Raw genomic sequence first — 26,069 nt, 5'->3', positions numbered from 1 at the left:
CAAAATAAAAATAAATAATAAGCTTAAAGAGTCTTAAAAGTAACTTCAACAGTCTGTTTAACAACATTTGAATGCTAAAATAGGTAAGCTACATCATCAAAACCCTCTCAAACAGCCTTGTCAAACTCATTCATCAAAGCTGCAACATCTTTCTCTCTCTTCATGACATAAGTTGACTTTTCTTCAAAACATTTAATTTTAGTTTGAAAAATTAAAAACGCGCTTTTTTATTTTCAAACAAATAGATATATATTTTTCACATGTTTTTATATTGTTCATTCTTTTCCATAACATTGCATTAGTTGAATTGAAGAGTCTATTTGCTACTAATATTGGTGATGCTCTAAGTTTATGATTTCAGACTGAAGGCCCACCATAAGCTGACTTTCTTAACATGGGCCTACTCTAGGGATTTTGTTGTGAAATCATCATGGACTATAGCAGGCCCACACGGTGGCTTCCGTATGTCGATTAACGACAGCTTCGAAAAGCTTGGTTTTATGGTCGTAGACCCTTGACACAACTGCACACCGAAGAAAAGGACAAACGACATTGCGCAAAAGCAACAGTTTGACATTTGACCTAGAAGGATGCAATGACATTTGCAAGATCAAATAATGTGATTCACATTTCTTTCAATTACATTTGAAATTGACAGCTTCATCTTGTTTTGCCAAACGCAGTGCCATGTATTTTGTCCAAACCCAATCAACACGGTCACTATTTTCAATCAATTTCATAAAATAATCAAAATTATCATCAGATTGTTCTTGTTTTCAAGGAAAATTATGTCACGTGGTCCTATCCTATGGGACCTTACTTTACAACAGCTCAGACAAAAAACGTGCATTGGAAGAGAGAAAAATGAGAAAAATGAGAAAAGCGTAGCACTCATCAGTCGTGTGTTAGACGTGAGCCATTAATGAATGAATATATATATATACAGTCCCCTTCTATCATGAGGATCCTCAAATAATTTTATTTTAGTCTACAAATTATAAAATATAGGTATATTACCCAAAAAAACAAAAACAAAGTCAGTTACTTTGTAATTGCGTATATTTTTCATAATTATAAATAGGTACACAATAATTTATATAAAATATAGGTACATTATTTACCCACAGGTAAATTATTTTATAATATACCTGTAAATGTGTATAGGTACATTATTTGGAATAGATAATTATGTACACTTTTCATACTAGGTAAATTATGTTTTTCATAAAACAAACAAGTAATAGGTACATTATTTTTTCAACATAATTAGTATGTACAGTTTTATTCATAAACAATTGTAAAGTGGATTATTAGTCATGTATAATTCATAAAAAGAAAATAACATAAACATTTTATTAGGCAAACCGATTACCTAAATTTGAATTTATGGTTAAATTTTTTTAAAAAATGTTTCAAAATTAATTCATACATCCATTACAATCATTTGGAGATCTTTTCAAATTCAACATATATCATTATATACAATCCAATTAAAAACTGTTTCCATATTGATTCATACATTAATATACAAAATGCAATAATGGCTTAGTTGGGGGTATTTTTGGAATCTAAAAAGTACAATAAATCAGATTTTATGCTTAATTAGGTAACTTGCTGAGTTGGATCCTATTCATGGGTTTTTACTTATACAAATTGGGTATTATTTATAGGAACAAAAAGTGAAGGGTTTTAGATACGGCAAATTGAATTTGAAGGGTGTAAGTCAAATTTCTCTCAAATTCACTCTAATTTTCTTCTGGGTCTATTAAAATACAAATAAAAAATACAAAATACAAGGTAAATAGGAGCCCATAGCCAACAAACATTATATATGAATAAAATAAAAAACAAAATAAAAATAAAAAATAAGCTTAAAGAGTCTTAAAAGTAACTTCAACATCTGTTTAACAACATTTGAATGCTAAAATAGGTAAGCTACATCATCAAAACCCTCTCAAACAGCCTTGTCAAACTCACCATCAAAGCTGCAATATCTTTCTCTCTTCATGACAAAAACGTGCATTCGAAGAGAGAAAAATGAGAAAAATGAGAAAAGCGTAGCACTCATCAGCCGTGTGTGAGACGTGAGCCATTAATGAATGAATATATATATATATATATATGTTAAAAGTACCTCATTTACATGAATATATATATATATATATGTTAACTATTTCATATATAATTTGGCTGACTCCGAGTCTTTGTATTTAGAGTCGTTTTATTTTGCTAAATCTAGAGCGTTCTAATAATCTAACCCCTTAGAACATGGCACATCATCAAAAGAATTTATTCTTCTCTAAACATATGTTAAGTTTAGAGCGTGTTTTTAAAAAAAAAAATATATATTTAAAATCTCTCTTCCGTGTAATCTTCTTTTCTCTGGATGAAAAATTGCCCATGGTTGAATGAATATTCAAATTCGAATGAAATGGAAAAACTCCAAAATTCTTGAATAGGTAATTTCTTTGAAGTAAAAATAAAGACAGATATATTGCAATCTGATTATGAGGGGAAGGAAAATTACTTTCTCGATCAAAAGAAAAAAGATTATGAGGGGAAGGAAATGACGACAAAAAAGTCATCTTCTGAAGCTAAAGAACGCATGAAACACTGAAGAAAAGCCAAAAACTATTTTAACTCGGTTAGGTTTGAAGATTAATACAACCATGAACGTTTTTCCATTGAATCCCAAGAGGGCATCAGTCAAGCAGGGAGAAAGAAGGAGATGACCAAAATGCAAAAAAGAAAAAGAAACTTGTTGTAAACTGAGGAGACATGAAAGCAAAGAAACAAAAATAACTCCAACCTAACAGCAATAGTTGATGATGTGTCATATTTTAAGTTGTTAGATTATTGCAATGACATATATTTAGCGAAATGCAAGTAAATGCACTATCTCTAAATGCAGAGGCTCGAGATCCCAATTTGACAACAACAAAAAAACTATTTAAGCTACCTAATCTTGCAATTAATGAAATCATTATTTCAGACCTAAATAAATGACATCTTTATTATTTTGTGTAATTCATAAGAAACATTTGTTTTGTGGTACAAACTTATTACAAAGACAAATGAGATATCATTAATCTAATAAATAAGTAATAAAACCTCGACTTTCCGAACAAATACAACAGAACATGAGATCAGACGATAACAACTGTGTTAGACTTGGATCTATCTACTAAACCCACTAAATTGGGGTCCCTCAGAGCAAGAACTATATAACAACTACGTCTTTGGAAATTTGTGGTCGTTTCGTTTGCAAATGGGGGGAAAAAAAAACCTTTTATCTCAGACACAAACCCTACCAACTTTGTTATTTTTCCTTCTTTTATTTTTCTTTTCTGTTGGCATTTCTAGATTGAGTAAAGCCAAACATTCAAAAAAACCAAAAAAAAAACAATATTAATTTCAGTTCTGATGCCTCCACCTCCACGTACAAGTTGCAAGGAGGTCACTCAGTTTCAGATTCAGAGCTTATAATTGTTAATGCAACAGCTCGATTGAATATGCTGATTCTCTGTGTGCATGCATGCCTTGCCTTCCAATAACATTTCATCTGCGACATTCCCATTGGAGGGCCAAAGAATCAAAATCAAGCCGGCCTCTGTTTTGTTTTGTAGCTTAAAAACTTGCATAGACAACTCATTAAGCTAAGTAATGCTACTTAATTAGCGAATAATTAAGCATAATGCATATATACTTGTCAGAATCTAGATAATATATCCAATTCCAACTGATGATGCAAAAACTACAACCACTAATAGTTGTTTTGTGCAGAGGAGAATGTATAAAACCAATCCACATCAATTGTTTTTGTATAAAACCAAATAATACTTGTCATGTTAATTATGGATTTTCTATATGCACCTAATAACACTTTAGAGAAATATGCCAAGTTGTTCTTGAATCTGTTTTTCTCATCTATTACATGAGTTTTTCTGCGTTAATCGAAGACATCATAAAAGTGAAGATCAAAATCGTATAAAGAATAATCCTAATTATATCTGTAATCAATACATGTACAGATTTAGAAGGCTGTACATGTATCACTGCTAATCATGACCTCATTAGACGTGAAATCTTAAAACGTGATACCATTTGGCAGTAAGTTCAATTCTTTATGTTGATTCTAGCCACGTTGTTAAACAGTTAATACAAATTATTCACAAATTTCTAAGTCTTCATATAATAAGATTAGATTGAACAACAAACCATCTATATAAAATCAGTCACTTCCAAAGACACTGGCGCCATAACGTGCAATTCTGAAAGAAAGAGAGACGGAGGGACATAACCGAGCAAGTTAGAGAGAAATGGGAAGAAGCTATCGTTGTGATAAGGATGGACTGAGTAAAGGAGCTTGGACTGCTCTTGAAGACCAGATTCTCATAGATTACGTCAAAGACCACGGCGAAGGGAGATGGGGGAAACTGTCAAGGGAAACAGGCGAGCCGACTTTGACTTTACGCACAAGTTTCTTAATTTCAATGCATGAATGATTATGAAAATGATAGAACATTGTTCAATTAGAAACATATATTATTGGATGCAGGTCTAAAGAGATGTGGGAAGAGTTGTAGACTTCGCTGGTTGAATTACCTGAGGCCTGAGATCAAGAGAGGGAACATTACAGAAGATGAAGAAGACCTCATCATCAGGCTCCACAAACTCTTAGGCAACAGGTACTGGCCTGTCACTTCAATTACTATATATTGCTTGCTACTAGCATTGCAACTGTTAAGGTTTTTCTCTTCATATGCTGCTTCGTTTATTAATACTACCAGGTATGCGTTTTTTTTTCCTTTCCTTTTTTGGTTACCTGTAGATGGACATTGATAGCTGGAAGGCTTCCAGGCCGAACAGACAATGAGATCAAGAACTACTGGAACTCTGTTTTAAGGAAAAAGGCACAGGAAAGCCACTCAGAAAGGTCTAGAAATGAGTGGAAAATGACCAAGGACACTGAAAAAGCTGTCCCATCGTTAAAAATGGACTCACACTTCATCCAAAATGGACTCACACCAACAAGCTGCATCAATAATGAACAGCTTGGCACTAACAATACATTAGCAGAACCATTTATCTCTGGAGTTGAAGCAACGAATATGGAAGTAAAATCAGATTCCAGCGATGGATTCTTACCAATCGCTAGAGAGAACGATATGACGTGGAACTTCATAAGGGATCTTAATGCAGGCGAACTTGGCATATCTGAATTTCTACATACTGACTTCTCCAAACTTTGTGAGTTGAATACCACGATTTTTGATTGCACAAGTGGGTGCAGAAACGGGTCATTAATGTCAACCTCAACTGCTGAAGCTCCTTCGAACTTGCAGGAGTGGTTAAATGATTGGGCAGCAGACGACAATTGTCTTCCCGAAGCAGCATTTGGTCCTTGATTCTTCTATTACTGTGCATGTCAATACCAATTCAAAGGGCCAAGTAGATTTTCTAATCATACATCGTCCATTCAATGTTTTCAATGTATTTGCCAAGCTCTCTTGGTTTTGTTAGGATCCAATCCAACAACACAACCTTTTCTGGGAGATATCTTAAAGGATATGTCTTTTAGATTTTACCTCAAATGGAAACTGTGTCTTGAGCATTTACCATTACCGATTTTGGTAAAACAAGTGGTCATTGAGGTTGCTCGGAATTTCTATTGCACGTGCACCTATGACCAACTGAAGTGAAAATGACGGGTCATTTTGTGATACAATGATGTCCAGAGCTGGTATCCGGTTGCAGTTGTTACATGTGAGTGGGTGGAAGCTGGGTTGAGTAACATACATATGAATATGAGTTACTAATTTGATGAGTTAGTAGACTTAGCCAACAGTTTCATATGGTAAGATATCCTCCAAAATTTATCAATATGTTATATCCTAAAAAGAAGCATTTAATTTAACTTCAAACTCCATCAGCAGTAAAAAGTTATACTGCTTAAGAAGGCTTGAAACTCAAGCAAATAGCATAATAAATGAACGTCAATGAATCTGAAAACACTTTTCAGTTCCTGGGTTCATAAAAGAACTGCAGGCTGTGATAATCTAACGTACCTTTCTAGTTCTGTCTGATGGTCACGCTCTACCTCATTCATCAGAATCATCATCATCAGTATCTTCCGTTTCATCCACGTTCTCGTCATCCTCACGGTTTTCCTTCTCCTTCCCAAGGTCTCCTTGCACATCTTCTACCTTACCACCAATAATGCCACCAAAATCCAACCTATTGGACCCCATTTCAGAGATTTCAAAATTGCCACTAGACAGATTATGTGCAACTCCTGCCTCTCTCCCTGCAACGAAGGCTTCCAAAAGATCTGAAAAACCTTGCTTTGGAATGTTATCATCCATGCTAGCTGAAGGGTTACTAGAATAATAGGAAGACGAAGATGAAGGGGCAGTGATGGGTGTTCCTGAGTACAGCTGATCCAACTGATTAAAATAAGAGCAAGTTTTGAAATTATGAGGACGCTTTTTGGCACTGTCTTTGGTTTTTCTAAAGTACTTGTTGATGTTCTCCCACTTTTGTTTGCACCTTTTGGCACTCCTTTGATAACCCATTGAACCCATTAAAGCACTGACCTCTTCCCAAACAGGCCCTTTCATCCCCGGTTCCTGAAACTTTGATTCTATACTACTTCGCACTAGAATCAATGCCTTAACTTCACTTTGAGGCCATCTGCTATTTGTGTGATCAATTTTGAAGGGTGTCAATTCCTCCACTGGGGGTTCATTTAAATTATCAGGCTGCAACAACAATGGGGCTTGCCTTGAAGGAAGATTGACTCTTTGGCCAGTGATTTTCTCAATGTATGAAACAATGAGTGCCTCTCTGCTTGAAGCCAGAGCCTGTTCATGGACTTTGGCAATGGCTTCTCTCTTATGGTTTTCAGCCTCTTGACTTCTCCATGCAGCTTCTCTCTCCCTCCTCTCTTTATCCATTCTTTCAATCACTTCCAAATACTTCTTATGATGATTCTCTTGGTGATCCATAACCTGCTTCACCAAGCTCTCAAAGAAGCTAATCACTGAACTTAATTGTTTCTTCATTGTCCTCTTTCTCTTCCTCTTCTGAATCTTCCTCGGCGAAGACTCTTCTCCGATGGAGGCTTCCGACCCATTATCCACCCTAACTTGAGCAGTTGGAGCAACATTGAGGTCATGTGGATCACAAATAGGCACAGGCAAGTCTACATTTTTAGGGGAGTTTTCACCAGTGAGTGCAGAGCCAGAGCCCGTTTGATTAGCCTCGCCCATCTTTGCAAGGCTATAGATTGCTTCAAGCTCACCATAGAGCCTGTATTTGTTCTCCAAGTCCTTGCATATATCTCCTTCATTGGCTTCCTTCTGATTTCTGTTGGTCTCGGGAATTGCTGCATCGAGAGGCTTCCAGCTGCGGCATTAACACAAACACGTGCTATGTAAAAAAGGAGCAACATGAAAAACAGAGAAAACAAAGAACAAGTACAACAAAAGCACGTAAATCTGTGCATTTAGAATGTTATGAATAGAATTTTACCACATGGGTTCATGGGTTTGCCAACTTTTGAATCCTAAGTTATGCATTCGACTCTGAAGCAATCGAGGGTCGTCTCCATTTTCATCATCAAACAAACCAGCGCCAAGCAGAGCACTTTCTCCATTTTCACTGTTCTCATTGAGACCAAGCTTGAAATTTACAGGACCCAGCTGCCAGTGCAACCTTCCTTGCTGCTGCAATGCTTGAAGATGCTGGCGTTGAAACAAGTCGTGGGTAATGGGAGTGGGATGAACAAGGTGACTGATACGATATGGCTCAGGCTGCTCAAGTTGTTGATTGAAATGGTGGTGGTGGTTTTGCTTCTGATGATTGAAAATGGGCAAAATTGGTGAGCAAGAATTACTAGTATCCATCGAGTGTTGCTGGTTACCAATCTCTGATATGTCAAAATTAGACTGCATATCTTTTTATTCCAAGATTTCCAAGAAAAATGAACAGTTTTTGTTTCTAATTTGAAAGTGTTGTGGGGGGTGCAATGCTATTTGAACTTTTGAAGTTGAGGAGTAAAGTTTAGGGCTTTCTTCTTCTTTATCCCTTGTTTGCTGTTCTTGGGAAAGAAATCCTAACAGAAAGATCTTTTCAAAGGCTCAAACACATAACAGACTGAACCTGCAGAGAGTAATTGTAGGGAAGGATAAGATTGCAGCTCGTCTAGTCAGGTTACTGTTCTTTGTGAGTGTTTTTATTTATTTTAATTATATATATATAATTATTCATGAAATATTGTTTTAGAAATTAACAATATTTCTGATTAAAAAAATATAAAAACATTACTATTTTACTTGGTTTGCAATAATTAAATAAATAGGAAAATATTAATAAGACAGGTAAAAAAGACCCAAAAAAAAACAGCTAATTAATTATCCTTCTCTTTTAAATTGACTACCATGAAAACTAATTCAAGTTTCTTTATCTTCTGTTTTTATTATTAGGAAAATCTCTTTATCCTCTAATATCATAACTTACATTGTAAAAAAAGGCGATAAAAATCATGTGGTAAATTGATAATATAATTTTACTTTTTTTAAATAAAAAAAAATCTTAAACCTCTACTAAATTCCAATTAATTTTGAATTAAATATTTTAATTTTAAATAAAATGATGTCCAAAGTACTTTATTAAAATATATAAAGAAATTATTTGACAAGAAAATGTATTCATAACTTTTTTTTTCTAATAAATTAAATAAATTTTAAAATTCAAACTATTGAAAATCAAATATAGTTTAATTTTGTAGAAATATTAGCAAAAAGGCTTTAATTCAGGCTTCCTTGTATTATTCCTCGATGGCCATGCTTGCTGTCGCTGTGGTATTAAATGAGGGGAAGAGACTCGAGAGGAGCGGGGTGTACTGTAGCATGCACTGCCGGAAATCTCATGCGGGGCCCAGTGAGACACGTGTTCCAATCTGAAATAATATGTCCGACGACAACATAGAAGAGTGAGAGACACCCTTTTGGAAGCATACGATGTATTGTGGTTCACGTGAAGAGTAGAGTACGCGTTGTCCTGTTGTCGAGTTGTCTCCACCATTAATTCTCTGTCCGGTACGGATCTCGAATATCATCCAACGGCCAGAGTTTAAAATTGGCAAAGGCTCAGTTGACAAAAGTAGCATTATTGACATACGGCTCTCTATAGACGCCACCATACAAGTTACAACAGCTCTCTTCTCCCTCACTCCCTTCCGACTTCCAAAATGATTGTCTAATTCACCGCGGCAAAAAGATCACAAACCAAACCAAACCAAACCAAACCAAATCAATCACCTACGTCTGATTTAGGGACCATTGGATTACAATTTCAGATGTGGATTAAGCTAATTGGTTAGGATAGTGAACCTGCTCTGGATTCTTGCACTAAAGTTTGAATCTTCTTTCTCATAAATTACACTATATGGGTTATTCCAGTTGGTTAACATAGGGAACCTACTCAATATATGTTGCTTTATATCTCATATGTTTGTCAAAGGCTTATAGGTTAAGTGATTAAGAGTATTTATCTCATCCGATATCCAAAGTTCGATTTCTCCCTTCTCTAATATCACTTGTATTGAGAAAAAAAAACTCTAATCTTCAATTGATTTGTTCACCAAACGAGGACCGAAGGGCATAAATTAACGGTGGGCCCGCGCCCGAAACAGCAAAGACCAGGGTGGGCTGGCCCGAGCTTTAGCCACATTAGAGCCTAAAGGCCCACTAAAGATGGGGAGGGGAGACCATGAAAACCCAATCTAAGGTCATTAACCAAGAAGGTTCTTGAACATTTCTTTTTATTTGAGGTCACATCTTCATAAATTGCACTGTGTTTTTAGTTGTACAGTATTCTTTGGCTCACGGGGACCAAGGCACGCAGAGAGCATACTTTATTAATAATTGTCCTGTCTTTTGTCTCAAATACTTATCTTCGAAGTCGGCATTAATTTGCTGCCCGTGGGGTCAGTCAAGACTGAAAATGAAAGAACTTTTGTTGCTTGTTGAAACTTGGTCCTCAAGAAAAAAGAAAAATGACACCAGAGTTTGTCCACGATTCCGTTCATGGTGGGGGCAACAACAATGAAAAGTCAAAACTAAAAACTACGTGGGGTTTGCTTACTTTTTCTGACAAAAATATCAGCCACACATCCCCCATGTAGGGAGGGACCTATAAATTCATCAGTACTTTGGTCTCTCAGTTCCTCAAGCCAGCTTTAGTTTCATAGCAGCAAATTAGCACAAGAAAGAGAACCAAAAGAAAAAAATGGAAGATTATATTTTGATCAAAACGTTGACATTCTCCTTGGTTTCTCTAATTCTGTATTCTGTTGGGAGAGTTGTTCAAGTCTATTGGCTGAGACCCAAAAGCTTAGAGAAGCAGTTGAGGCAGCAAGGGATCAGAGGCAGAAGTTACAAGCTTTTCCAAGATGACTTGAAAGAGATCAAAATGTCCAGCGAGGAAGCATGGTCCAAACCCATGTCCCTCAAGCACCTGATTGCTCCACGTGTCTTCCCATTTTTCGATCAAATGGTCCAAAATTATGGCAAGCAATAACTATATATTATCTTTTCCCATACAATTTGAGATTTTTCATGTATGATTGTGATTGATGATATAATGGTGGTGACATTTTAATTTGTTTAGGGAAAGTGAGTTTGGGATGGTTTGAAACGAGGCCAAGGCTCATAGTTGCAGAGCCAGAGCTGATCAAGTTGATATTAGCTGACAAGAGTGGGCACATGACAAAGCCACCACTGAACCCACTTGTCAATCTTCTGCAATTGGGTGTCGCTACCTTGGAAGGAGACCAATGGGCCAAACGCAGAAGGCTCATAACTCCTGCTTTCCATCTTGAGAAATTAAAGGTACCTATCATATCAATATTTAATTAAAAATCTCACAAGTCACATCCTATCATATGTGACATTATTGAAAAAACAAAAAACCAGGGGATGGTGCCTGCATTTGTGACCAGTTGTTCTGGTCTGATCAATCGATGGGAAAATTTAATTGGTGTTCAAGGATCATACGAAGTAGATGTGGCACCAGAGTTTCAAAATCTTGCTGGGGATGTTATAGCTAGAACAGCATTTGGAAGCAGCTTTGAAGAGGGGAAGAAGATATTTGAACTTCAAAAGAAGCAAGCTGTTTTAGTGCTTGAAGCCTATTATGGTTTCTATTTCCCAGGTTTAAGGTGTGTTCATTGGCATTAATTTAAAGTATCAGCTGAATTTTAAAAGTAGTTTATTCTAAGTTGTTTTAATTTGATGCTAGTTTTCTCTCTGTACAGATTCATACCCACTAAAAAGAACAAGATGAGGTACAACTTGGACAATGAAATCAAAGCAATATTAAGGGGTATGATCAGCAGGAAAGAGCAAGCCATGGAAAATGGTGAAGTGTGTTCCAATGATTTGCTGGGTTTACTCTTACAGTGCAAAGAACAAGAGCAGAACAGTATGACAATTGAGGATGTGATAGAAGAGTGCAAGCTCTTCTACTTTGCTGGCCAAGAGACCACAGCCAACTGGCTCACTTGGACTATGATTGTCTTGTCTATGCATCCAAGCTGGCAAGAAAAAGCAAGAGAAGAAGTCCTACGTGTGTGTGGAAAGGAAACACCTGATTTGGGTGCCATAAATCGCCTCAAGATTGTAAGTTGTTTTCTCGCACGATTAATGTTACATGTAATACATTTAGTGATGATAAATAGTGTTACGAACATCAATTCAAACCAAAATGTTTTCCAGCAATTTGTTGCCTGAATTTTCCTTTTGCAGGTATCTATGATATTGAATGAAGTTCTGAGGTTATATCCACCTGTGACTGTTCTATATAGGCACACCCAAAAGAAAACCAATATAGGAGGCCTTTCCATCCCAGCTGGGGTTGAATTTGTGTTGCTGATTCTGTTTCTCCAATATGATCCAAAATATTGGGGTGAGCAGGTTGAGGAATTCAACCCAGAGAGATTTGCTGAAGGAGTTTCCAAGGCATCAAAGGATGAATTTGCCTTCTATCCATTTGGTTGGGGCCCTAGAATTTGTTTGGGCCAAACTTTTGCTGTGATAGAAGCAAAGATGGCTCTGGCTATGATTCTTCAACATTTCTCTTTTGAGCTCTCACCCTCTTACACTCATGCTCCCATTGTGGGCATTACCCTTCAGCCACAGCATGGAGCCCCTATTATACTTCACAGAATTTAAGATGGTGAAGCTGAAGCTGGTGGATTTGAATATGTATTTGCATAAATAAAAAGGGTGGATCTTCATGTAAATGTGAATTTCTCACATCCATTTACTTATAATAAGACTAGTTTTCAGTTTGAGTTTGGAATTCTGTTGTTTTACCAAACAAGAAGAAGAAAAAAGGTTACTGAATTAATTAAATAGCCGATATTTTATGCAGCTTTTTATCACATTATCACGTTCCAGGATGTCTTGCCTGGTCTATCAATCTGATTAAACTCAAGAAATCTATCACTTCCTTCTCTGCAAGATTTCTGAGTTATAGCCGAACAGTTCTAGTACCAATTCCACAAATGTGAACATTCTACAATAACATAAAAGGATTGTCACACCAACATATGATTTGTTAATTCAAGGAAAAAAAATCCTCACGGAATGGAAAATAAAAACAGAAGGAACAAACACGAAGTGGGATTTTCCTAGAATGAGCAAAAGGCCTCAAATGCAATAATAAGTAGTATCATGAAACCAGAAAAAGATAAGGGGAAAAAAGAAAGGAACTTAAATAGCCATTCAATAAGATCTTAACATAAACCAACTCTCTTGGAATCCATTCCCTAACACTAGGACATTATTCTTGATTCATCCACAGTCCACTCCAAGTTCTAAGGCGCTTCATCACTTGAGCAGTCAAAAAACTCATCTCATTAAAGCCAGACTTGAAGCTATCCTTGCATTTGGAGGCATCTTCTCTTCCAATTGTCAGAGCATTCACCTCCATTACCTTAATATTCTTAGTGTCAGAGGACTTTTGTTCTGCTTTAGAGACTGCTCTGTTTTGTCTTTCTCTCTGCTTTATCTTTTTGCTCAAATGGGAGTTCCAGTAATTCTTAATCTCATTGTAGGTTCTACCTGGTAGCCTTCCAACATCAATGACCACCTTAATTCAATAGCTACCCAATTCGTGAAATTGTCAACCCATATGTTCTATAAACATGAAAAGATGAAACAATCTATATTAAAGAGAAAACATTGTTCAAAAACTAGAACTTGGGCAAGCTCACATGTTTCCAAGGAGCCTTTGAAGCCAAAGTATCAAGTCTTCTTCTTGGTCTAAGATAGTTTTTTTTTTGGACGAAAGGGTCTAAGATAGTTCATCCATCTTAACCTGCAACTCTTTCCAAATCGGTCAAGACCTTCAAAAACCAGAAATTAAGATTTCTATATCTAGGTAATGTGTTTTTAGTTGTACAGTATTCTTTTGCTCTTGGGGACCAAGGCATGGAGAGAGCAAACGTTAATCATTGACCTCTTTTTTGTCTCAAATACTTGTCCTCAGAGTCAAGGGCGGAACCACACCTTCATATAAACCAGATTACCTTATTTCCATTTTCAACATTTAAGTAAATGTCTTTGTCATTTTACTTTTATTTATTTTTTATATTACTCTATTTACTTAAGTTTACAATGTAAATAAGGAAGTACCCCCCATTTGGATTCAAATAAAAATACTATAAAACCAAATTCTCACCAAATCAAAATATGAAAAATCGGTTTTAGTGCCAAATACGATTTAACCTAAAAATGATGGCTCATTAAGTCAATATATATTTCATACTAAAATCCCATAAAATCAAGTTTTCTTATTTGATGTGTGAGGAATAAAAGCCAAAAATTATCTTGAGAAAATGATTATTTGAAAACCCATTTTTTATACTTAATCAATATTTTTACATAAAATAACTTTTCATCTATAATATGAATGCATGAAAGCACCTAAGGTCAATCTAGGTAAAAAATCTTAGATGTTCAATCCACTATAGTATTAAATCCTATTTGGTTTATGTTAAAACTTATTGAAAATTAGTCTATGGAGCTATGAACTAGCTTGGTTTATATGATTTAATGTTTACTTTTATTTCTAGAAAGACTATAGAAATTTAAGTACCAAAAAAAAAAATCACTAAAGTTTGCTAATAAAATTACTTGCCTTTGCTCAGAGTCAGGACTGAAAATGAAAGCACTTTTGTTACTCGTTGAAACTTGGTCCTCACGTATATCAAGAAAAAGTTCCTCAAGAAAAAAAAAGTGACACCAGATTTTGTCTATGATTCCAATAACGAAAAGTCGAAAGTACGTGGGTTTTGCATTTTTGTGTCAAAAATATCCGCCACTCATCCCATGTATGTGCCTATAAATACATCAGTACTTTGGTTTCTCGGTTCCTCAAGCTAGCTTTAGTTTCATAGCAGCAAATGAATACAAGAAAGCAAAAATGGAAGATTATGTTTTGATCAAAACTTTGATATTCTCTTTGGTTTCTCTAATTCTGTATTCTTTTGGGAGAGTTGTTCAAGTCTATTGGCTGAGACCCAAAAGCTTAGAGAAGCAGTTGAGGCAGCAAGGGATCAAAGGCAGAACTTACGAGCTTTTCCATGATTACAAGAAAGAGATCAAAATGTCCAGAGTGGAAGCATGGTCCAAACCCATGTCCCTCAAGCACCAGATTGCTCCACGTGTCTTCCCACTTTTCTATCAAATGGTCCAAAATTATGGCAAGCAATAACTATATATATATACCCACACACATACAATTTGAGATTTCATGTATGATTGTAATTTGACATTTTAAGTTGTTTAGGGAAAGTGAGTTTGGGGTGGATTGATACAAGGCCAAGGCTGATAGTTGCAGAGCCATGGCTGATCAAGTTGATATTAGCAGACAAGAGTGGGGACATTATAAAGCCACCACTGAACGCACTTGTCAATCTTCTGCAATTGGGTGTCTCTACCTTGGAAAGAGACCAATGGGCCAAACGCAGAAGGCTCATAACTCCTGCTTTCCATCTTGAGAAATTAAAGGTGCATATGTCAATAATTAATTAAAAATCGGTTGGAGCGAGTCTCTCCTATTTTTTTCTACATGCTGAAATTGCCACGTTGAATTTAACATCTCCTTTGGATATGCCCTTAGAAGCCACCACATCATATCATATGTGACATCAATTTAAACCATACTTAAACCAATTGGGAAAAAAAACTGGGGATGGTGCCTGCATTTATGACCAGTTGTTCTGGCCTGATCAATCGATGGGAAAGCTCAATTGGTGTTCAAGGATCATAAGAAATAGATGTGGCACCAGAGTTTCAAAATCTTGGTGGTGATGTTATAGCTCGAACCGCCTTTGGAAGCAGCTTTGAAGAAGGGAAGAAGATATTTGAACTTCAAAAGAAGCAAGTTGTTCTATTTCCCAGGTTTAAGGTGTGTGGTGCTACTTTATTATAAGTTGACAATGATAATTTAAACTACAATTGAATATTAATAGTAGTTTATTTTAAGTTATTTTTACGCTAGCTTTCTCTCTGTACAGATTCATACCCACTAAAAAGAACAAGATGAGGTACAACTTGGACAATTAAATCAAAACAATACTAAGGGGTATGATTAGCAGAAAAGAGCAAGCCATGGAAAATGGTGAAGTGGATTCCATTGATTTGCTGGGTTTACTCTTACTGTGCAAAGATCAAGAGCAGAACGGCATGAAAATTGAGGTTGTGATAGAAGAGTGCAAGCTCTTCTACTTTGCTGGCCAAGAGACCTCAGCCCACTGGCTCACTTGGACTATGATTGTCTTGTCCATGCATCCAAGCTGGCAAGAGAAAGCCAGAGAATAAGTCCTACGTGTGTGTGGAAAGAAAACACCTAATTTAGATGCCATAAATCACCTCAAGATTGTAAGTTGTTTTTCGCATGTTTAATGTTACATGTACCATTTCGTGACGATAAATAGCGTTACGAACATCAATTCAAACCAAAATGTTTTTTAGTAATTTGTTGCCTTATTTTTTTAATTTTTTTATTTTTGCAGATCAATGATATTAAATGAAGTTCTGAGGTTAATATCCAACTTTGCCTGTTCTATATAGACACACCCAAAAGAAAACCAATATAGGATGCCTTTCCATCCCAGCTGGGGTTGAATTTATGTTGCTGACTCTGTTTCTCCAATATGATCCAAAATATTGGGGTGAGCAGGTTGAGGAATTCCAGAGAGATTTGCTGAAGGAGCCGCCAAGGCATCAAAGGATGAATTTGCATTCTATCCATTTGGTTGGGGCCCTAGAATTTGTTTGGGCCAAACTTTGTGATAGAAGAAGCAAAGATGGCTCTGGCTATGATTCTTCAACATTTCTCTTCTGAGCTCTCACCCTCTTACATTCATGCTCCCATCATGGGCATGACCCTTGGGAGCCCCAATTATACTTCACAGAATTTAAGATGATGCAGCTGAAGCTGGTGGATTTGCATAAAATAAAAAGGATGGATCTTCATGTAAATGTGAATTTGTCACATCCATTTACTTATAATTTATTTATAATAAGACTAGTTTTGAATCTGAGTTTGGAATTCTGTTGTTTCACCAAACCACAAGAAGACAAAAGGTTACTGAATTAATTAAATAGCCGACACTTTATGCAGCCTTTTATCTCTTTATCACTTTTCAGGGTCTGAAACAGTGAAATTATGTCACTTTTTCCAAATGGTCTATCAATCTGATTAAACTCAAGAAATCTACCACTTCCTTCTCAGCAAGATTTCTGAATTGGGCTAAAACAGTTCTAGTAGCAATTCCACAAATGTGAACATTCTGAAATAACATATTAAAGATTGTCACACCAACATATGCTTTGTTAATTCAAGGAAAAAGAACCTCACACAGCGGAAAATAGATACAGAAGGATCAAACATGAAGTGGGATTTTCCTAGAATTAGCAAAGGGCCTCACAAATGCAATAACCAGAAAAAGAGAAGGGGGAAAAAAAGAAGGAACAAAGCTTAAATGTCATGCAAAGTAAACCAACTCTCATCCATTTCAAGGAATTTATTCATCCATTCCAAGTTCAAAAGCCCTTCATCACTTGAGCAGTCAAAAAACTCATCTCCATTGAAGCCAGACTTGAAGCTCTCCTCACATTTAGAGGCATCTTCTCTTCCAATTGTCAGAGCATTCACCTCCATTACCTGGATATTCTGAGTGTCAGAGGACTCTTGTTCTGCTTTTGAGACTGCTCTGTTTTGTCTTTCTCTCTGCTTTATCTTTTTGCTCAAATGGGAGTTCCAATAATTCTTAATCTCATTGTCGGTTCTACCTGGTAGTCTTCCAGCAATCAATGACCACCTTAATTCAACAAACGGGTACCCAATTCATAAAATTGTCAACCCAAATGTTTTATCAACATGAAAAGATCAAAGAATCGAAATTATAGAGAAATCATTGATATATAAATAAATAAAAAATTTAAAAAAAAAACTAGAACTTGGGCAAGCTCACCTGTTTCCTAGGAGCCTATGAAGCCTAAGTATCAAGTCTTCTTCTTGGTCTGATATATTGCCTCTCTTAATATTGGGTCTCAGATAGTTCATCCATCTTAACCTGCAACTCTTCCCACATCGGTTAAGACCTGCAAAAACCAGAAATGAAGCCTGCTATATTAATATCTCCACAAAAAGAAATAGACTTTGGACATGTTTATATGTGTGTGTTGAAAATGAACCTGCTTTGGTTGCAACAAACTTCCACCTCTTTGGACCGTGGATTTCAATAACTTGAGCCAGTTTCTGGTCTTCCTCTGCTGTCCAAGAGCCTCTGTTTACTTCTTTCCTTGTACTTCGTCTGCTCAATGGAATCATTGCAAACTAAGGCAATTGAGCTCACTTGAACCACTACCAAGAGAGGAAGCTGAAAGTTTTATAATGAGCTTTCAGATGTGTATTTATGGCCTAGAGAGTGGTGAGATATGTTGGTTTTGTTTCGCCTCTCATTTCTTAGCTACCTTTCCCTGACAAATTTCAACGCCAGCTAACTTAATATTTATATATAAATATATATGAACAGAACAGTGTAGGACTGTATTAAGAGATTGCAAATCTTCCCCAAGGCATCTACGTGGATTGATGATTGAAGAACGATAAATTTTTGTGTACAATATACACACACATGTTGTACACATGAGAATTCAACCAATTAAAAACATTCTGCAGATCAAATGGCCCAGATTGTCCAATCAAAGATTATACATGGGTAACGCTGCCATATTGCATTATACAAAGATTATATGCATGTGATATGTTCTGTGATCCAAGTGGACCCAGACAAGAGAATGATGACAGCGCTGAAAGTTTATTAGCCTTTGATCAGGACAACAAGCTAGCCAATTTAGTGATCAAAACTACAGTCAAATTGCATGATATAAAAAGAACACTCTGTTTTATAATCATAAAGATAATAAAGTACAAACCCAAAAGTTGGAAAACACAATGCAGGGATTGATTGGATTTTTTCTTTTCTTCACAGAAGTAGGATGATGTCCCATTCTCCTTACAACCCACATGACCCAATGTTTTCAAGTCACAAAATTCTGTGCCAACATCATGCTTTTTTATTCTCTTTTTGTTGTCTACATTCTAGACCTACATTCTAGACCATAAAAAACTTAAGATTTAAAAATTTTATAATAAAAAAATTGAAAGAAATGGGCCAGAAAGCCACCTGCCCTCTCTTCTTGGCAGACTGTAGGAGTCAGAGACCCACTTGGATCCTGCCATGCTTGCTTGCTTGCTTATATAGATTGGGGCCAACTTCCAGGACATGTTGCATAAATCCATAGAGAACCCATTTTCAAGCCAACTTGGCAAGAGATAACTCTTTTGGGACACCTACAAAATTGTTATCTGCAAAATCTTTAATAAACAAAATAAATAAATTAAGCCATGATATCTAACATTGTTTGTGTTGGGTTTTGCAGATTTAGTATTTTAATGAAGACCCTTACAGTAGCTCAAAAAGGTTCAACTCTTTTCTCAAGTTCCCTGCAGGAACAGTCATTATCAAACCATACACATCTTTGAAAATATCATATGACCTTCTTTTTAGACTGAGTATGTACTGTGCTTTTTGATTAAGGATTAGATAAAAAGTGGGCATCTGCTGCAGCACTGTTTATATTCTTTTTCTTATCTATTTACAGACACAGAACTTGTGGATTTACATGTATTGGAAGAGCATATAGCGAGTTGGATTTTAATGAATGGAGTTTACATAATAATAATAATAATAATAACTAACTGCTGCAGTTCTTTCATAATAGTTATACTAAGAAATTGTCCTTAATTCTGCTGCCTTGCCTATGAGTTCGATTCCCCGTCATCTGCATTATACTAATTTAGAATTTTTGTAGTTCAAAAATAAGAAAAAAGTCATACTTAAAACAAAATATTCAAGAAAGTGCTCATTTGTAGTAGAAATTGCCTTCTTTTTTTGGTACGTAATTAACCACTACCCACTAATAAAAAAGAAAACAGAAAAGCAATTCAAACTCTAAAGATCAGTGCTAATTGAAGTTTTGAGTTGATCATCATGATTAGTATAATAATATTTACATTACAATGATCTCTTTAAATCAAGATTAGTCATCATCATCATCATTGAGCTTGTTGACCCGTCACAGCATGTGGAGCAGTAATTACCAATTACCATCCCAGAGAGAGCTCCATTAATTTATTTAGAAACATCGAAAAGAAAACCAAGAGTTATCATTTAGGGCATGTGAAAAGCAAAGTCTCAATTATATGGTCATGTTTTTGGCACACGGAACCCAATTTCCTCAATAACTTGGCTGTCAAAAACAACCAGCAAAGGAGCACAAATTAAGCACAATGAACTTGGATCAAAAAGAAAAAGTGTGACCTATGTTTTTCTTTCTGTTCACTGCCTCATTTAGACCTAATAAAGAATGTTAAAGTGCAAGCCAACTTTGTAATCAGCCTTGGAGACAGAGCAAGTTCCCATAATCTCATATTCAGCAACAAGCCCATCTCTTACTTCAGTCAGGAAACTTGCCAAACAACAGCAACCAACATAAGGAAACAAATTGACCGAAAAGCATAAAGGAAACTTTCAATTTAAGCAGTCTGCCTGCACTACACTTTATTCAAGTAAGCCACCCTCCCTCCCTCTGTAAAGTTTCAATTGGCGGACGCAGCAACCAAAACGAACGCAGCAACCGCAACCAAAGGAAAATCAGTTACACATACACCGGATGATCAAACCGAAAGTTATTACGGTCATCCTGAGAAGGCCAGAAGCAACCAGTAAGGAACAGAAACAGAGTCTAAGCAAAGAAATAAAAACAAAAATCCCAAATATACCAAATACAGGGAAAAGGCAGGCACAAGGACTTAATACATTACCAATTCTATGTGTTTAGGCACTTTTCGTGCCATCTCGTCCCTAGCATACATAAAAGAGACCTCTCTCATTTCTTCGCTATTAATTTTTTCGAGGGGATGGTTGACAATTTTTTCCAGTCCAACAGCGCTGTCTATTAAGTACATCACAAGCTTTGTTGATGCTCAAAATGGTTGGGCCAAGATTGAGTCCAACTTAGTGATGATATGTGATGGATGATGGATGAAGGTGAGGACCTTAAGCATGTATGTAAAGACTTGGGCAAGCGATAAATGTAAAGAAGACAAGATATACGTGGTTCACCCTTAATGAATGGGCTACGTCCACGGAGAAGTGTGTTCTCATTATAATAGTGTATGATTACATTTGTACATGGGATTGGACTCGAATATAAAGATAACAAGCGAGATGCCCAGTCAGGGATCTAGGAGAGAGTCCCTAGGGTCTAGCTCGAGACCGGATCCTCTTCTAAGTGGAGAGAGAAGTCCCTTTTCACATGGATACTATTCCCTATTTATAGGGAGGTGAAAGTGGGAGGTTTGTGTAGATTTCCGATGTGGGACTTTGCACAAGTCACTGTGGTGGTGACACGTGTCATGGTGTTGATGCTCTTGGTGCTAGTTGCTTTGATGCTGGATACGCTCGGTTGATTATGGTGTAAACAGAGTCCCCAAGTTGTCAATCAAGAAGTGGCTTCTGGTTTGGGAACTTGTGAAGATGTTGTGTAATTCAACCAAGCGTGTCAGCGTGGCGGGTGCCGAAGGTAGTCCCCTAGTCCCCAAGTTTGAAAACTAGAAGACACCCTTTTTTTTTTTGGGTCATAGGGGTGCGAAGGTGGCCTCGAAGATAGCCTTCCGAAGGTAGGTATGGCGTCACGGTACCTTCGAAGGAAGGTGTGCGTCATCGCGAGGTCTCTTCCAAGCCGGAAGGGCCTTCCGAAGGAAGGTGTGACGCGTCATCATGCCTTCCGAAGGGAAGGTGTGGCGTCATCGCAAGTGATCCTTCCAAGCCGGAAGGAGCTTTCCGAAGGAAGGTGTGACGCGTCATCATGCCTTCCGAAGGAAGTGTGGCGTCGGCACGAGTCTCTTCTAAGCCGGAAGGAGCCTTCCGAAGGGAAGGTGTGACGTCACCATGCCTTCCGAAGGAAGGTGTGGCGTCGACGAGTCTCCTTCCAAGCCGGCAATGTTGCGTGGAGCTAGGCCTTGATGGAGCTTTGGTAAGGCATTTGGGCCGGGTACCAAAGGTTGGGCCGTTATCAAATGGCGTTCGGGAGGAGGAGCGAGCATGTTACTATTGTCTTGCTGATCGGTAGAAGCATCTGAAGGTATATTGTGAGTCGAGCGTGAATATGGATTTTGGGCCTCCTGGGTTCGGCACGTAGCTTGGAACCTGCCTTGGAGCTAGGCTTGGGGCTATACCTTCGACAAGTGGCCGGGCTCTCGGTGTTTGATAGTTTGACTATCTCTTGCGCTCGCAAGAGATAGGACATTTGTAGGGCACAAAAGAAGAAGAGGGGCTAGGCAAGAGATAGCTAGGACTTTCGAGTTCCTTAGCCACAGGAACCAGTTTCGGGGCGTGAAGGTGGAGCTCAGACAGTACCGGGAGGAAGGATTCCGGGCGGCGGGTGCCGTTCGGCAAGGGACCCAAGGAGGGCTGATCTGTCTTCGCAAGGAGTGGGTCTTTGTTGGAGTGGACCTTCGCAAGTAGGCTAAGTCATGGTTTAGCTTAGCCTTAGTTGGGCTTTCAGCGGGAGGCTGGTCTATGGGGCCTTGGCTGAAGTGGGTCGACCAAATGAGGCCACAGGTTTGAGAAGGAGCATTGCAAGACTTATTAGTGTCGCCCTATTTAGCTGAAGACGACCCTTGCCGCTCGGCAAGGGATCATTAGGATTTTTGAGGAGGTTCCCTTGAGACTAGGCCTTCAGCAAGAGGTTTGAAAGGAAATTCGTGAGCTCCCTTCCTTTGTTCAGAAGGCCCTTGCCGTTCGGCAAGTCTTTGGGTTGTTGGGTCTCTCGGAGGGTCGGAGCTAGGCCTTCGGCAAGAGAGCGTAGGCCTTTGGTTACCTTAAGCGGAGGTGAGAAGGCGAGAAGGTTTCAGCAGTGCTTCGTGATCTTGGAGTTGGAAACGGGCTGGCCCTTGTGGGATCCTTCGGCAAGCTTGAGTTGGAGTTGGTATTGTCGTGAGCTTCCCCTTGAATTCTTCCATGACCCTTGCCGTTCGGCAAGTTGCGTTGGTGTGTGGTGGCTAAACCGTCGGGCCGTTGGGTCTCTTGAAGAGTCGGAGCGAGGCCTTGGTGAGAGAGCCGGACCTTTGTATTTCAAGTGAGTTGGTGGTCTTAGGAGCTTCGAGGTGAGCCCATGATTTGGATCCAGTATGGACCTTGCCGTTCGGCAAGGCCGGGCTGATTTTTGTTTTTGGTGGACACAGACATTTTGGTGTGTTCTTGTTTGAAGCTTGAGAGCACTTGGATTGGAGCCGGGTCGTGAGTCTTGCCAGCAAGGGCTTTGTCTAGGTGTCGTTTTCGCAAAGAACCGGAGATGCATCCTTGCGGTGGTTTGAGCAAAAATAGGGGCCGATGCAACAACTCTTTTTAGCAGGTGAGAATTGGCGGATCCTTGGCTTGGTGAGCACATCCTTGGCCTCATTGTTTTTAGCATGGGTGTCATGATCAGTTTTTGTTTGTTTTCGACCATGCAGTTTGTTTGGATCGTGACCAAGGAGTGGGTTCTTCTTGCGGCAGGTGTATAGATCACATTCAGCAGTGGGTTTTGCGAGAGACTTGAGGGCTGGCCACTTGAGTGATTACCGTGAGTTTTAGCAAGAGTTGGGCTGTCTCATAGCTTAGGTCGACCTACCGATTGGGAGGTATGATGTCACACTGCCGTTGGCGAGCCGTCAAGTAAATTGGGGTCGCTCATCAATTAGGGAGGCGGGTTTGAGGTTCTTGTTGACGCCGTCGTAGACTTGGGGTTACGCAAATGTCGAGATGGTGTGGTTCCTTGCGTGGGTCTCACGGCGGACGACGCCTACGAGCGGAAGGTATGGCGTCACATTTCCCATGAACGAGTTTGTCGTGAGCTCCATTTGCTATTGTCCTTGGGTGGGTATTTTGGCAAGAAAGGATATTGTGGACCCCTTGGGCTAGGCCATTCCGTGCGTGACATGAAGTCTGGGACTTGTGGCTAGGCCATTCGGCAACATTTGAGGTGGGCAAAAGTGAATCTGTGAGCTGGGCCTTGGAGAATCGACAAGGACATGAGCTTTTGGCAATCTCGTGGCAGGCGGTGAATCGAATGTCCACGTCCGGCAAGCTTTGGAGTAGGATTTGACAAGGAGGAAGTTTGGGCTGGATCTGCAGTTAGGACCCTTCGTAGTGGAGATTGAGTTGGAGCTTGGAGTGGGCAGGAGCATTGGAGCTAGGAGCATAGGGGCTGAAATTTTGGAGCTTAGGCCCTTGATGGTTTTCATGCTCTCTCCTCAATTTTTCCGCCTCTGCTGTTCGGCAAGGTGAGTTGGGATTGTGATGATGTGTTAGCTTCAGCAAGTTTGGATGCCTTGAGGAATTTCAGCATGAGTGCCGTTGAATTTCAAGCTGCTGAAGCTCATTTGTTGTAGACATGCATTTTCCAATATGGTGAAAAGCATGTAAAAGACGAACAAATATAATAATTGGGTGGTGGGCTGCACTTGTGGTGAGTCAACACGTTCATAAAAATAATAATGGTGCTTGCATTATTCTAGTTGTTCTAGGTGATAATGGACAAAGATAATAGTCTTATCTTTTTGTAAACGTGGTAGCCACATTTGGGTTGAACGGTGGCTGCTCCATGCAAAGCCATGTATGCCAAGCACGGTGATACCCTTGGTGTATTTGGAATATTTGGCCATCCATAATTTGAGACTCCTTCAAGGTGACTGAAGGGTGGTTCCTTGGGCTGAAATGGTGGTTTCCTCCGTTGGCTGCAAGGCGAGTGTCAAAGGCATCGCTCACGCTGAATAATGATGGGGTGCGAAGGCATCGCTCGCCAATGATGACGGAGGTTCGAAGACATAGCCCGCGCCTAATTGTGGCGTGGTACCAAATGTAACACAGAGCTTGTATATTGCAAGGCTTTGTAGCCGAGCACGGGTGCCGAAGCCAATACAAAGCTTGCGTGTCGTAAGGCGATGTGGCGCACGATGGTGCGGGCGACACAAGGTGTGGATAGGCACGAGGTGTCGAGTACAACACAAAACTTGAGTGTCGCAGAGCGATGTGGCTAGGCACGAGGGTGCCGGAGGCAACACCAGGCTTGCATGTCGCGAGGCAAGGTGGCTAGACACGAGGGTGCGAAGGGGACACAAAGCTTGCATGTCGCAAGGCGATGTGACTGGGCACGAAGGTGCCGAAGGCAACACAAAGCTTGCATGTCGCAAGGCGATGTGGCTGGGCACGAAGGTGCGAAGGCAACACAAAGCTTGCATGTTGCAAGGCAATGTGGCTGGGCATGCGGGTGCCGGCGACACAAAGCTGCGTGTTGCAAGCGATGTGGCGGGCACGATGGTGCCGAAGGCGACACAAAATGTGGTCGAGCACGGGTGCGAAGGCAACACAAAGCTCGCATGTTGCAAGGCATTGTGGCTAGGCGCAGAGTGAAGGCATGTTTCACGCCGGTTGATGGTGGGTGCGAATAATGGCGGAGTCTTGAAGACATCGCTGCGCGATTGATGGCTAGGTGTCGAAGGCATAGCTCATGCCAAATGATGGCTGGGTGCCGAAGGCATCACCCAAGCTATATGATGAAGATTGTACAGTGCCGAAGGACACTGAGGAAGGGGAGAACGTCATAAGCCTTTTGTATCATTTCCACAGACGGCGCCAAACTGTTGATGCTCAAAATGGTTGGGCCAAGATTGAGTCCAACTTAGTGATGATATGTGATGGATGATGGATGAAGGTGAGGACCTTAAGCATGTATGTAAAGACTTGGGCAAGCGATAAATGTAAAGAAGACAAGATATACGTGGTTCACCCTTAATGAATGGGCTACGTCCACGGAGAAGTGTGTTCTCATTATAATAGTGTATGATTACATTTGTACATGGGATTGGACTCGAATATAAAGATAACAAGCGAGATGCCCAGGTCAGGGATCTAGGAGAGAGTCCCCGGCCCTAGGGTCTAGCTCTGAGACCCGGATCCTCTTCTAAGTGGAGAGAGAAGTCCCATTTTCACATGGATACTATTCCCTATTTATAGGGAGGTGAAAGTGGGAGGTTTGTGTAGATTTCCGATGTGGGACTTTGCACAAGTCACTGTGGTGGTGACACGTGTCATGGTGTTGATGCTCTTGGTGCTAGTTGCTTTGATGCTGGATACGCTCGGTTGATTATGGTGTACATCACAAGCTTCAAATCACCGGGCGACCACGATAGTTTTTCACTTCCACTACCTTGAGGGAACCATGGGAAAATTTTGGAGCTTCCTTGATTTCTATCTTAGGTTGGGGTCTCAAAATACCTGTCAACTGCAACGAGAACCGAAATACCATTACCACTCCTTGATGACTTCTTGACCATTATCATTCCAACAGGAAAAGTAGTGACCCAAGAAAATTTCACAT

At 39.0% G+C, this 26,069-nt stretch overlaps 5 protein-coding genes and 1 pseudogene across 7 annotated transcripts; 3 read left to right on the top strand and 3 right to left on the bottom strand.

The window, feature by feature from the left end:
* Positions 1–2,986: 2,986 nt before the first annotated feature.
* Positions 2,987–8,210, bottom strand: LOC103320636 (uncharacterized). 2 transcript variants are annotated; one of them, XM_089046747.1, is made up of 3 exons: positions 7,534–8,210; positions 6,069–7,407; positions 2,987–3,562 (listed from the first exon to the last, which is right to left on the bottom strand). In XM_089046747.1, exons 1-2 carry the CDS (start codon positions 7,953–7,955, stop codon positions 6,102–6,104), a joined length of 1,728 nt encoding a protein of 575 aa, XP_088902873.1. In that variant the 5' UTR covers positions 7,956–8,210; the 3' UTR covers positions 2,987–3,562; positions 6,069–6,101. The 2 variants fall into 2 exon arrangements, with proteins under 2 accessions (XP_088902873.1, XP_088902874.1); XM_089046748.1 differs by lacking the exon at positions 2,987–3,562 and adding an exon at positions 4,887–5,781.
* On the top strand, positions 4,240–5,408 carry LOC103320635 (uncharacterized). Its single transcript, XM_008222343.2, has 3 exons — positions 4,240–4,452; positions 4,559–4,688; positions 4,832–5,408. The coding sequence occupies exons 1-3, from the start codon at positions 4,320–4,322 to the stop codon at positions 5,406–5,408; spliced, it is 840 nt and encodes a 279-aa protein (XP_008220565.1). The 5' UTR covers positions 4,240–4,319.
* Positions 8,211–10,225: 2,015 nt separating the features above from the next.
* Positions 10,226–12,451, top strand: LOC103320637 (cytochrome P450 CYP72A616-like). Its single transcript, XM_016791833.2, has 5 exons — positions 10,226–10,573; positions 10,675–10,895; positions 10,980–11,224; positions 11,321–11,684; positions 11,811–12,451. The coding sequence occupies exons 1-5, from the start codon at positions 10,294–10,296 to the stop codon at positions 12,234–12,236; spliced, it is 1,536 nt and encodes a 511-aa protein (XP_016647319.2). The 5' UTR covers positions 10,226–10,293; the 3' UTR covers positions 12,237–12,451.
* Positions 12,452–14,464: 2,013 nt separating this feature from the next.
* On the top strand, positions 14,465–16,496 carry LOC103320638 (cytochrome P450 CYP72A616-like; annotated as a pseudogene). The gene is made up of 5 exons (XR_016124683.1): positions 14,465–14,773; positions 14,860–15,079; positions 15,261–15,480; positions 15,590–15,967; positions 16,088–16,496. The product of XR_016124683.1 is annotated as a cytochrome P450 CYP72A616-like (transcript).
* Positions 16,497–16,887: 391 nt separating this feature from the next.
* On the bottom strand, positions 16,888–18,077 carry LOC103320639 (transcription factor MYB114-like). The gene is made up of 3 exons (XM_008222346.2): positions 17,775–18,077; positions 17,552–17,681; positions 16,888–17,398 (listed from the first exon to the last, which is right to left on the bottom strand). The coding sequence occupies exons 1-3, from the start codon at positions 17,908–17,910 to the stop codon at positions 17,056–17,058; spliced, it is 609 nt and encodes a 202-aa protein (XP_008220568.1). The 5' UTR covers positions 17,911–18,077; the 3' UTR covers positions 16,888–17,055.
* A 1,773-nt stretch (positions 18,078–19,850) lies between these two features.
* On the bottom strand, positions 19,851–25,997 carry LOC148919664 (uncharacterized). Its single transcript, XM_089044408.1, has 3 exons — positions 25,866–25,997; positions 20,470–20,619; positions 19,851–20,348 (listed from the first exon to the last, which is right to left on the bottom strand). Exons 1-3 carry the CDS (start codon positions 25,995–25,997, stop codon positions 20,304–20,306), a joined length of 327 nt encoding a protein of 108 aa, XP_088900534.1. The 3' UTR covers positions 19,851–20,303.
* Positions 25,998–26,069: the final 72 nt, after the last annotated feature.

This window comes from Prunus mume, linkage group LG2, assembly GCF_029339155.1.
Source record: "Prunus mume cultivar Tortuosa linkage group LG2, ASM2933915v1, whole genome shotgun sequence".
In the NCBI taxonomy this organism is placed as follows: domain Eukaryota; kingdom Viridiplantae; phylum Streptophyta; class Magnoliopsida; order Rosales; family Rosaceae; genus Prunus; species Prunus mume.
This window is presented reverse-complemented; position numbering and strand designations above follow the sequence as displayed.